Source organism: Hippichthys cyanospilos, chromosome 1 (assembly GCF_059441005.1).
Source record: "Hippichthys cyanospilos isolate Australia breed blue-spotted pipefish chromosome 1, RoL_Hcya_1.0, whole genome shotgun sequence".
NCBI classification, from domain to species: Eukaryota; Metazoa; Chordata; class Actinopteri; order Syngnathiformes; family Syngnathidae; genus Hippichthys; species Hippichthys cyanospilos.
In genome coordinates, this window is record NC_142369.1 from 2689673 (window position 1) to 2702196 (window position 12524).

At 44.4% G+C, this 12524-nt stretch overlaps 2 protein-coding genes across 3 annotated transcripts in view; both read left to right on the forward strand.

Annotated features, from left to right (window-relative positions):
- dnah2 (dynein, axonemal, heavy chain 2) overlaps window positions 1-5196 on the forward strand; it is a 42273-nt gene extending 37077 nt beyond the window's left edge. The window contains exons 80-87 of the mRNA XM_088421941.1: window positions 37-221; window positions 901-1135; window positions 1206-1354; window positions 1713-1827; window positions 2246-2422; window positions 3093-3167; window positions 3237-3387; window positions 3452-5196. Coding sequence (XP_088278067.1) covers window positions 37-221; window positions 901-1135; window positions 1206-1354; window positions 1713-1827; window positions 2246-2422; window positions 3093-3167; window positions 3237-3387; window positions 3452-3606 — 1242 coding nt within the window. The 3' untranslated portion in view covers window positions 3607-5196. The remainder of the gene's footprint in view (window positions 1-36; window positions 222-900; window positions 1136-1205; window positions 1355-1712; window positions 1828-2245; window positions 2423-3092; window positions 3168-3236; window positions 3388-3451) is intronic.
- A 1191-nt stretch (window positions 5197-6387) lies between these two features.
- The window catches only part of kdm6ba (lysine (K)-specific demethylase 6B, a), a 71633-nt gene continuing 65496 nt past the window's right edge, over window positions 6388-12524 (forward strand). For both annotated transcript variants that reach the window (XM_088412333.1, XM_088412315.1), the window contains exons 1-3: window positions 6388-6713; window positions 7082-7203; window positions 8686-8726. The gene's annotated coding sequence lies outside the window, so the exon portion shown is untranslated. The remainder of the gene's footprint in view (window positions 6714-7081; window positions 7204-8685; window positions 8727-12524) is intronic.

Genomic DNA, 12524 nt, shown 5'->3' on the forward strand with positions numbered 1-12524 from the left:
CCCGTCCCGACCCCGACGTCAACTTTTCTCCTCCAGGTCAGCGAGAACCTGCTCAGTCTGTACCTGAATGAGTATGAGCAGATACCCTGGGACGCCCTCAAGTATCTCATCGCCGAGGTCAACTACGGAGGTCACGTGACAGACGACTGGGACAGACGCCTTCTCACCACCTACATCAACGACTACTTCTGCGAAGCCGCCGTCACGGAGCCTTACTTCAAGTCAGTGCCGCGCCGCGACAACCGAGGGAAAATGCTCTTTGATTGCATTTTTCCATTTCATGTACGGAGAAGATTTTATCCATGTAACAAAGCTATTTTAAGGAGTTACAACCCTGCCAAACCGCTTCCTGTAAGGATATCGCAAACGACGACTGGGGAAAAAAATGGGTGACAAAAGTACCGTTCAATCATTGCCAGGTGAAACAGGAAGTAGGGGGCAGTCAAGCACATAATGTCCTCAGTCCGCTTGTCAAGTAGAAAAAGAAGAAGAACAGGAAGTTCTTGACCTCGAGGGCGTAACAGGCAGCTCCACTTTAGAGTTTACTCCTTTGGAGACTAGTTTTATCTTCAGTATATGAGAAATAAATAGTTAGTTGACTGACCTTAAATGGTAATTGCTAGCTGGCTAATGCTAACCGTAATTGCTAGACAGTTAGCATAGGCCAATTGTGTTGGTGCCTCATATTAATTGAAGGTAATAAAGATGAATTATACCCACTCACTTTAAGATCAGTAGAATATTCAAAAGAATAAATTGGTGGAGTAATCGATACAATTTTCGATCTTAGCGGTCCTCGCAAACTTTCCTAGGTATCTATTGGTCATTCGTCAACGGGCGCGGGAGGAATACAAAGGCTATTTTGGCGAATCCATCCAACTGAATTATGTTTGTTTGTAGGTTGTCAAGCTTATCGGCATATTACATCCCGCACGACGGCCCCCTGTCCTCCTACAAGGACTTCATCAACATGCTGCCCAGCCACGAGCACCCCGACTTGTTCGGCCAACATCCCAACGCCGACATCGCCAGCCAGATCGCCGAGACCAGGTCCCTGTTTGAGACCCTCCTGTCGCTGCAGCCCCAAGTGACCAGCGCCAGCACGGCGGGCTCCGGCCCCAGTCGGGAAGACAAAGTCAGCCGCTGATACGTTTCCTTCAACGTTAATGCAACATTTTGTAACATTCCACTTGTTCCGTCTCCAGGTGTTGGATCTGTTGGCGGATGTGCGCCAGACCATCCCGGCCGTCATCGACTACGAGAGCGCCAGCTCGCACTTCCCCGATCCTTCGCCCCTCGATGTGGTCCTTCTGCAAGAGATCCAGAGATACAACGACCTGCTGCGCATGATCAAGTACGAAACCCCTCCTCCATTTTTTTAAAAAACACAGGCCCGAACTCGCTTCTCGTCTCCATAAAACGGAGCGGGTTGGGACTTTTATTTTGAGTCTCTCTCCCTGAATCACTTTGTACATCTGCAAGAAAGGCCCACCTTGTAAACATTGCTGCAAATATGGTTCCCATGGAGCATTTAGGCGGATATTTTTAGTCAACCTGTTTTGACCAAGTTGACTTACCCGACTTGGTCAACTCCCCCCCCCACCGGCCCTAGGTAAGGTACATAAAGGTGGAAAGTTGAATCGAAATAACGTCCGCTGGGCACATATATCCTGGCGCCGCATTTTCAGATGACGTTTGAACGTGTGCGCTAGGTTTTCCTTAGTGGAGCTGGAGAAAGGAATCAAAGGTTTGGTGGTGATGTCATCCAGCTTGGAAGAGACCTTCAACTGCATGTACGACGCCAGAGTGCCGCCGCTTTGGGAGAAGGTGACACGCAACGCAACTGTAGCGTCGTATTTTTCTTGGGAAAACTGTATGGAGCTCAGGTGGAGCGCCTCGCCAAGGTCGCCGGCATCTGCGGATCTAATCGCCGAGTAATAAGCGGCTAAAGCTCTTAAGGCCGGCCCCACTTTCCCAAAAAGACCCTGAGCTTATTGAGCGCCGGCCAAGGGCTTATTACTCGCTCCGTGTGTGTGCATTTTGTGGGAGCGCTGGACGGCTATTAGCTCGGCCGCCTCCAGCTCAGCTTCTCCGGTTTTAACCGAGTCTTTCATGCCAGAAAACTCTCCGTTTCTCTCCTTCTGATCTGGATCGCGCAGCGACGTTAATAATAGCTCGGCTGCCCTACTTCCGCGGGGCCCAATCGTTGTTGTGAGTGAAAAGTGCGGCGGTGTGGCTCCACCAGGCGTACCCCTCTCTCAAGCCCCTGGCAGCGTGGACGCGCGACCTGTGCCAGCGCGTTCTTCAGTTTTCACGCTGGGCCGAGCTGGCGCAGCCCCCCAACTTGTTCTGGCTTTCCGGCTTCACCTTCCCCAACGGCTTCCTCACCGCCGTGCTGCAGTCGGCCGCCCGGATAAACAAGGTGAACGCTCCGAGGGGACGCTGGACCCGTTTAGAACAAAAAAAAAAAAAAAAGGTTGATATTTAATGACCTCCCAGAGTTGGATCAAGTTGACCCCCCAACCACTTACGCCCCCCAAAAAGCGCATCTGGGATGTTTAGCACAATTAGAAAAGATCATGTAGTATTTAACAACCGCAGAAAAAATGGGTCGAATCGACCCAAGTGGATTGCTTGTTTTCCTCTAAACCACAGGTGTCAAATTCCAGTCCTCGAGGGCCGGTATCCCAACATGTTTTCAAATCTTTTCCCTCAAAAACACCCGATTCAAATGATTGGGATCATTTTAAAGCTCTTGCAGAGCCTGCTAATGAGCTAATCATTTGAATCAGGTGTGTTGGGGAAAGAAAACCGGAAAACATGCAGGATGCCGGCCCTCCAGGACTGGAGTTCCACACCTATGCTAAAGCAATGCCAAGAATTGAGTCAAAATCCTCCAACACAAAACCAACAAAAGTGGTATTGGTTTGCATTAAATGAACCAAAATATTTGGTCAAATTGATTCAAGAAACAAAAAGTAGTTTTATGTTAAACAAGAATTGAAACTGGGCCCATTTTTTAATGCTCAAATTGGGTTCTTTTTGACCCAACTGTCTTTAGCGTGATCCATCTATCTTTTTTTTTGGCGCAGGTCTCAGTTGACACACTGTCCTGGGACTTCACAGTGTCCACCCTAGATGACGGCCACATCCAGAACCCTCCCAAGGTGACTCGCCCCCTCCCCTTTTTTTTCGCCCCCCGTATTCACCAGCCAACTTTTCTTTTTCCTCCCCAGGACGGCGTGTACGTGCGAGGCTTGTACCTGGAGGGGGCGGCCTGGGACAAAAGGGCCACGTGCCTGGTGGAGGCCGAACCCATGCAGATGGTGTGCCCCATCCCCGCCATCAACTTCAAGCCTGTGGAGAACCGCAAGAAGATGGCCAAGAGTGAGCCCCCTTTTTATTTGATTTAGTTGTATTTTCGGAGGGGCCTGACTTTTGCGTCTTCCAGACATCTACCTGTGCCCTTGCTACTACTTCCCCGTGCGATCGGGGGGGTCGGGCCGGGCCTCCTTCGTGATCGCCGTGGAGCTGAAATCGGGCAACGTCAACCCCGATCACTGGATCAAGAGGGGGGCGGCGCTCCTCATGAGCCTGGACAGTTGACGTACTCGCATACTCTGGACACACGCACTTCCTTTACTTTTTTTTTTTTTTTTTTGTCTCCGCTGACGCCTTGTTTACACGTAACCGGGGCGATACAAACCCTGATAATTCTCCCTTTTTGGTGTGTAAAAAATGAAAGCTGTTTTTTTTTTTTTTTTTTGCACATAATGAAAAATATTTGTGGTGTCAGGCATCCCACAATGCGCAAAATGTACTGCACACGGTAGAAACGGTGACTATTGCCCCCTGTGGCATGGAGGAGTACTACATCAAACGCATGCATTTTATAATATTTTTCGCATAAAGAAAAATATGAACGTGGTGTCAGGCATCCCACAATGCGCAAATTGTACAGCACACGGTAGAAACGGTGACTATCGCCCCCTGTGGCACGGAGGAGTACTACACCAAAGGCATGCGCATTAGCTAGTGGTAGTCAGTCTGTTCATTATGTTTTTTTCTGAGCCCATCATCCTGAAGTGAAAAAAAAAACATGCGGTGCTTAATCAAGGTGAGGGAGGTCTATTTTCATGCAAATAAGTCAAAGCTGTGGAAAAAAAAACAAGCTATTCAAACAAATGAATTTTAATGAAGCCTCTCAGGCAAGACGCAATCTCACAGGCGCAGACTTCCTCGCTGGTCAGGGAGGCACAGGAGAAAGTACAGGGAAGAATTAAAGGGGGAGGGGCTTCAAGGTCTTATTCAGACTTAAGGATCGTCCCCCGAAAGCCCAAACAAGACGTCCTTGGGCCCGAAGAGTTTTTTTTTTTTCTTTTTTAATCAGAGCACACACACTGGTGGTCTCCTCGTGGGTGGGAGATTCAAATTCAAATGAGCTCCTTCTCGCCGCCCGTCCGTTTTCCGTCTCGCCGGTCCTCATTGGGATCGCCGGCCCAGCCGGAGTCCGTGCTAGTTGGGCTTCAGGCGGGGTTACGCCCCCGTCGGTCGCCGGCCAATCGCATTCACACCAATAAACAATTTCCGCGCTTCCAAGATGTTTTTGGACGATTCAAATGTTTGGACACTAAGCAGCACCTTGAAAAATATTTGGCTCTTCAAGTACGAGCATTGTGACCAACAAAGATGACTTGATGGGGCAGTCAACATATTTTTATAATGTTTTTGTTTGCAATTATGTGTTGAATGCCGCAGACTGCTGTGTTTAAATTAGAAATAATTTTTACCCTGCTCCAATCAATTTGCTTTCAATTTGAAATGAAAAACGTGGGGTTCCCGTCGTCGTTTAGAAAGCATTTAAATTAGAATTAAAACCATCCAACATTTTGCAAAAGAGTCCCAGTAACGCAATTCAGCAATACATTGCTTCATGATTTTATTTTTGAGTAAAAAAGAAAACTGTAATGTTCCTGCTGAGGCATCAAAAAACATTTCAATTAGATGAAACGATACGAAGTGAAAGCATTTCACAAAAGTCATATTAACATTACTTAGCAAGACATTGCTTCATGTTCCAATGAATTTGCTCTTATTTTGAAAAGATGCATTCTATGCCATTGAATCACACTAAATTAAAATGTAATAAAACAAAAGAATGCAACATTTTGGAAAAAAATCACAACAAAATTGAAATTGCTTCATGTCCTTATTCATTCGATCTTCATTTTGAAAGAGAAAAGTAGAACTGTGTTGATGTCATGTATTAAACACATTTAAATTAGATGAAAACGAATATGATTAATACCACGTTTTGCAAAGCTACTATAACACCATTTACCAATAGGATGACTTCTTCCAATTGCTTTGCTCGTAACTTGAAAAGAAAGGTAAGTTCCTGTCTTGAACAGCAAAATCAAAGCACACACCATTTTGAAAAAGCTATAACACAAATTTAGCAATAAGTTGCTTCATCTTTCAATCAATTTGCTCTCGACTTGAACTTGACTCTTAGACATTAGATAAACACGTGACAAAATGAAGTCAAACAATGTTTCGGAAAAGAGCCACTCTATTTTGCGTGACGATGCCTCACGTTCCAATTAATTTGAAAAGAAAATCCTAACCCTGACACGACGTGCCAAAACATTGTATTAGAGTGGCTGAGAAGTTCAGAAACCTCGACGGAATCTCACGTAAAGCCTCAAGTGCTTTCACGTACTCATGCTCCCTTTTGAGAATATTGTTACAAAATACAGATTGGACAAATAGGCCTGGAACAATCTATGGAAGTGGGATTTTTTAAAAAATAATTTTCCAAGTATCCTAGACTTATAAACAAGTAATATATGTCATAAGATTTGTTATAAATCTTTTTAGTGAAAGGGTTAAAAAACAAAAACAATGTGCGTCATGAGTTGCGTAATCATGTAGTAATTCCTCTTCGCCAGTAGGCGGCAGCGCAGTTCTTTGAGACAAGATGTTAAGGGGTGTCAAACGGTGATATTTTGATTTCCTATTGATAAAACTTTGATAAGAACAACTCTGTATTGTTAAAATAAGGTCCAGATGACATTTGTTGGCTAACGGTGTGCCTTGAGATTGTTCCAGACAAAAAAAAAAGTGTCGAAAAACACTAGTAAAATCAAGTTTTGTGGAGAAAATAGGATTAGAACTAATCTGGATGCAAACAAGAGAAGGTGCTCCACTTCAGCATGAAGACATTTTGGCTAAGTGTTTTTTTTTTTCCTTAGTTCTTAGAGTATGTGACGATGGAGGCGGGGCGGTTAACGTCCGAGGCAGTTCCAGCGAAAATAAACCTGCAAGAGGGAAGAGAGAAAGGAGAGGAAGGGGGAGGAGGGGGGAGAAATGGGAGGGAAAGGGCCCTTCAGCGGGGACACACGGAAAGGAAAGCGAGCCTTGTCACTGGAAAATCAAACTGCGCAATATCTTTTTTTTTTTTTTTTTTTTTGCCCGCCGCGCGTGTGCAAACGTTCGGCGGCGGATTGGATCGCAGGTTCCGTCAAGGCGTTCGACTCGGATCCCCGGAGCCCACGGTGCCCGCCTGGCATCCAGCGAGCTGCGGAGCATGCCTTGCCCATGGGCCGACGGCTTCCCCGCCGAAAGGCTCGCGGATGTTCGGCTCGCCACTTGTTCTGCGTCATCCGCGGACGGCGGAGGAGAAGATGCGCATTCTCCAGGAAAACTACCAGGTGAGGAGAAAAAAAAGAGGCTTTTTTTTGGCTGCAGCTGTCGGAACAGGCTGTGACATTTTGGTTGCGGCCCTTTTTTTTTTTTTTTGGACGTCAACTCGCTTCGCAGCCATGTTAAGTTTGACAACACTCGATTGCTTTGCAGCGAACAGTTGACTGGAAGCTGAGATGTCGCAATCGAGCTTCTCGTAAATTAGTGCGCACGTTCGTGCCCACGCTGCGAAGTCAAGTGACGTTTCGGGAGGGGGGCGACTGCATTTTTGTTTTTTTTGGGGGGGTGCGGTCGGGGTTAATTTTTTTTCTGACGCGTTTGTCGCGTTTTTGTCTGGCGATGTGTCATGTGGTGAAGTTCCCTGTGCGATTTCCAGGAAGAGCGTTTGAATGTTCCTCGGGAATGGATGCAGTTGGTGTCTCCACCCCTCTGCGCGCCGATCCTGTTGCACTTCTCCAGGCGCGCCACCGGAGGCCGCCACAGCACCAAGGGAAACTGGTGAGTTGCGTTCGCCCAAATTCTCAATACCACGTTGACGCAATTCAAATGAGGCAGCAGATTACAAGCAATATTGTCTAATATTAACCGAGAGACGATTCATGTTTGATTCGAAAACGAAAGAAAATTGATACCCAAACAAAGATAAATGCGTTGATGAAGAACGTAAACATTCTGAATGTCACTAATAAAAGTGTAATTTAAAAGTTATTTGCTTTTTCTTTTATATTCAAGCTACTATTACTAAATTGATAAATATTTAAGTTCTCATTTCGTTCATATTTACTCAACACTAAGTAGTGACATTTAAAAACATCAAATTTACTCGGTTAAAAGGTGGATTACAAGAAATATTGAATAAATGTTATTATTCCAGGTATTGTGCACTTAATCATTAAATGAGACCCCTAACTGTACATTTAATATGAAGAGCAAAACCAGGAAGGATTTAAAACTGAAATATTTGTTGATACACATAATTAAATACTTCTATATCTAAATTTGAAAGATTAAAAATGCTTTGAAAAAAAATCACATTCACTCAACTAAAATGAGGCGACAGTCAATATTGTAATTTTTAGATTGTTTAACTGTCTGAGACCTTTAATAATTATCCATTTAATCTGAGGTATCTTTGATTAGAAAAATTTGAAAAGCTTACACTATCAAGAAAACAAAACATAAAATTTACAAGCAATGTTAATGAAATTTCACTTTTCCTGGTATTGAGTAAATATTAATGAGATAAGACCCTTTAATATGCATTTAACTCGAGAAGCTTTGAATAGAAAACAAAAGGGAAACTGTTTAATACATTTTTATTCGATTTTTGTGACAATTCTTATTACTAATTATTTTTTTATTTTTTTTCAACTTCACAACTCTGACCCCTCAGTTCGAAGACACGCTCGAGTGCCCTTTTTTGCCCTCGATTGCGGACATGACCGATTTCCCACTTTCATCGAACGCATCATCAGATGAATAAAACATTGAAAAGACATTTGACGAGCACACACCTCAGAACAGCTTTTGTTTGAAAAACGAGCCACCCCTATCGTCACCTTTACCCGAAAAGCTAGATAAGGTCAAATATACGCGGTAAAAAAAATAAACCAGCTGCACAAGTGATAAATCGCTACCAAGGCACGAGAATTCTGTTATGGTTGCAGTTACGCGTAAGTCCTGAAGATGTCGTCGTTTGGCAAGAAACTCGGAACTTCAAATTCAGGCGCACCTTATGTTGTGGCTCGTGTGATCTGCAATACACCACATCGTTCACGAGATGGCGGCACATTCACGCTGACTCGCTTTGAAAACGGTTAACAGAACGTCTTTATTGTCATTGTGTTGTACCGATTGGTGAATATTAAACAAATACGAACAACAAGTAAAAAATACATTCTAGAATAAATATAATTGGTATGTTGACATTATTATGATATAAACTATAAATTCAATTTAATAATCCAAATGTATTTTCAGGGATTTGGTGCTACCGGCTGGACCCAAGTCCAAAGATGTTGGTGAGTTGGCGTCATTTTTTTTTTTTAATAATAATTGCACATAGTCATGGTTAGCTTTGTGCTTATTCATATTGCCAGCTGTGTGTTTTACGTTTGGGTGCGTAAAGGGGGAGGGAGCTTGCGCTGAAAAGCTTCATAATAGAAGCTTTTGTGGTCTTAATGATTTTGTGGGTCGTATGCGCGAGGCGCAGCTGAGTCAGATCGGAGCTGTGCGTGCGTGCGCGTGCGCGCGTGTGTGTGTGCACGGCAGGAAGCAGTGGGTGAGGAAGAGGATGAAGAGGGTGTGTGCGAGCCGCCTCCCCTCCGTCCTCTTCCTGCTCCTGTCATCCTCCAAGGACGGCGAGGAGGCGTGGCTGACATCATCCGCCCCCCCGGGTGCTTTGTGTGGGCGCCTCAGCGCCGTCCCCCTTCGCTCGCCAAAAACACCGAAACACCTTTACAAAAATTGTAACAATGCTGTGTATTAATATATTTATGAAATTGAACTTCAATGATGTCATAGTTTGAGTATTATGACTTTTGAGGACTTTTGCATTATGGGAGTCCAGGCTAAGCCAATCATCAAAGTCATTGAAAGGCTTGCGCCACTAGCGCCACCCAGTGGTTTTGGGGTGTCAACATAAATATTTCTATTACGCCCCGGTTGTGAGGTGCCATCGAAAGGATTCGTGCGAAAATCGGGGGAAATGCGTGATAAAACATCAGGTTTTCATAATTGACAATATTTCCAAATTTGAATGGCAGTAAATGAGCCTGACATGGGCTAAGGGGTGTACCTCTCCACCTGCTGTTTGCAAGCATTTAGAAGGGACAGCAGCGTGGCATATTGAAAATCCTCATGTTTTGACAATCCATGCAATATTTTATCCTGTTTTTCCTTTAGCATCACACATCAAAAACATAAAAAAACTCGAATTGGGTCAAAATTTCCCCCAAGGCTTTAATAATGTTATATAAATATAAACAACTTTTGCAACAAACTGACATGCCAATATCCGACCGTTTGTTTCTTCAACTGGGAAACCAAAATATCACACAGGGGATTTGAAAGTAATAATTTCTCCTGTGTGTTTTGGTATTTGGATAAAAAGGAATAATCTTCTAGCAGTCCGCTAGCAAATTTATACCGCAGAAGCTGTGCTAAACGCCGGGAACGGTGATCGTAGGATAAATGGCTCATACAACAGTGCCATCTACAGGCACGCGTTTGTCATGAAAGTGGCATTTTTTTAAAGCTGGAAGAAATCCAAACTGTTCCCCAAAAAGCCCAAGTCTGCAGTTTATGTTTCAAGCTCAGCTTTTCATTCTCTGGCTTTCTGCCTCTCGGGTTTCGCCCCCCCCCTTTGACCTGTGCGTTACCCTCCATCTACCCCCCTTGATGGGGCTCCCTCACCCCCAGGCAAGAGTCCTTTTTGTGTTGTCCTCCCCCAGCCGGCCTTTGTGAAGGGAGAAGAGTGCGAGGCGGGCGCTCGCTCCAGCCAGACCAGATGGATCGTTTTTCTTTGGATTTGCGTGTTGAGCCTTAGTCCCGCCCCCCCCCGGAAATAGATATTTGCCGATATTTGCGCGCTTTACCTTAATGTATGCTAAGCGTCGACAGCGGTGCTTGATAAGGTCATTCCGGGTCAAAGCAGATCTTTCGTGATTTCAACGCGAGGGAAATGTGCAAAGAATTGATCTGATGCTTCACACGCGCAAGCTAACACAAACTTTAGTGATCCTGTCATGGCGTTAAATTTGATGAAAAATTAACAAAATAAAAGCACGAATTTAGCAAAAGAAGCAGCGGAACAAAATGTATTCGCATGTTCTGATTGATTTGCTCTTAATTTGTAAATTGTGGCGCTGTCATGGCATTCACTTAGATATGTGTGACAAAATAAAGGCATGCAAGCTTTTGGGAAAGAGTCGCTCTAACACAATTTAGTGAGACCTTGCTTTACGTTCCAGTTCATTTGCTCTTAATTTGAAAAGAGAACTTCAGTGTTTCTATCACGGCATCCAATTTGGTACGTAACAAATAAAGGCATGCAAGATTTTGCATATGAGTCGCTCCAACACAATTTAATGATAGCTTGTTTCATGTTCCAATTAATTTGCTCTTAATTTGAAAAGAGAACTTCAGTGTTCCTGTCATGGCATTCAGTGAGATATGTAGCAAAATAAAGGCATGCAACATTTCACAATAGAGCCACTCCAACACAAGTTAATGAGAGCTTGCTTCTTGTTGCAATTAACTCGATCTTAATTTGAAAAGAGAACTTTTGTGTTCCTGTCATGGCATTCAATTGGATACGTACCAAATAAAGGCATGCAAGATTCTACAAAAGTCACTTATACAGTATTCATGCTTCATGTTCCAATTAATTTGTCTTAATTTGAAAATAAATCTTTACAGTGTAACCGAACTGTCATTCGGTTACGTTAAAACGTAACAAAAGCATGCAACATTTTGCAAGCCTTTGCATACCTTGCTTCATGTTCCAATTAATTTGCTCTTAATTTGAAAAGAGAACTTCAGTGTTCCTGTCGTGGCACTCAATTGGATTAAAACATTGAATACAGGCATGCAACATTTTGCATCACGCGACACCACAATGCGAGTGAGAACCTACTTCATGTTTCAATTAATGTACTCTTAATTTGAAAATGGAAACCATCTTTTCCCATTATGCCATAAACAAGCATGAAACTGGATTTGCAGGAATTCTGATCAAATCTCCGCTATCCCCTGAAGCACCGACATGCATCCCTAACCCTGGTTGAAAATAATTAGATACATTTGGAGTAAGCTTTTTTTTTTGTTTGTTTTGGTGCAGAACAAAGTGCGTTTAGCCGGATTACACCGCTTAGTCAGCTCTTCATTTTCGAGGAAGTGCATGCTCTGTAACCCGCCACACAAAACCGGCAACAATAGACGAACAAAGATAGATTATCCGTCATAAATTTACGGTTGGGTGATTTCCCACCGCGCACTTTATGATCTCTTTCTAAGCGCAGTCGAAAAGAGAACTTCAGCGCTCGATTATACTCTCATTGTGGAATATGAACATGCATTATGGATTCGGCCTCCGCCATGCCCCGCACATGCATTTTTAAAAATGCGCACATAAGTGCGTGTGACATCCGCTCGGACGGAGAGAATATTCTTGGAAAGCCAGATGCCGCCCCTGTCTGTTATCACAGCTAACTCCATTAGCACGCACGCGCGCACACGCTGGACTCCTCCTGTTGTGGAAAGGCAACCCTGTTATTGAATTTGCAGCTTCGACTGTCACAGAGAGGCATTGTGGGTAAAGCGTGGGGCCACAGCCTCGCCAAAATGTCAGCTCGCGCGCCTCCGCTTTTTCCTGTCAGGTGCTGACCTTCAGCCGCCGTGGCGTTAACGCTTGATCACTCGGGTAAAGGCGGGCTCGCGTACAAGCACGCCCCGTTATTTTGCCCCCGCGGACGCCGCCCGTAATTAGGCCCCGGGGTAATTAGCCGGCTAATTGCTGCTGCTTCGGTATACTTACACCGCTTATCACCAAATCCGAAGGGGAAGCCTCGCTGTTGTTATTAATTAGCCCTTCTCGCCGTGTTGACATGCAAACATGGACGGGTAATGCCCTCCATGACACTATGTGTTGCTTTAAAGGGCGGGGGGGGGGGGGCTTTTGAAACCGCTAGCGAGATTTGATCGTAGCCTCACTTCACCGCAGCTGTCAAGTGTTACAGATTAGCCGCGTTTTGTTACGCAAATCTCTGCAACCCCCACGAAACGTTACAGAATTTTAAAAGAAAAAGAAAGCTGGCCAA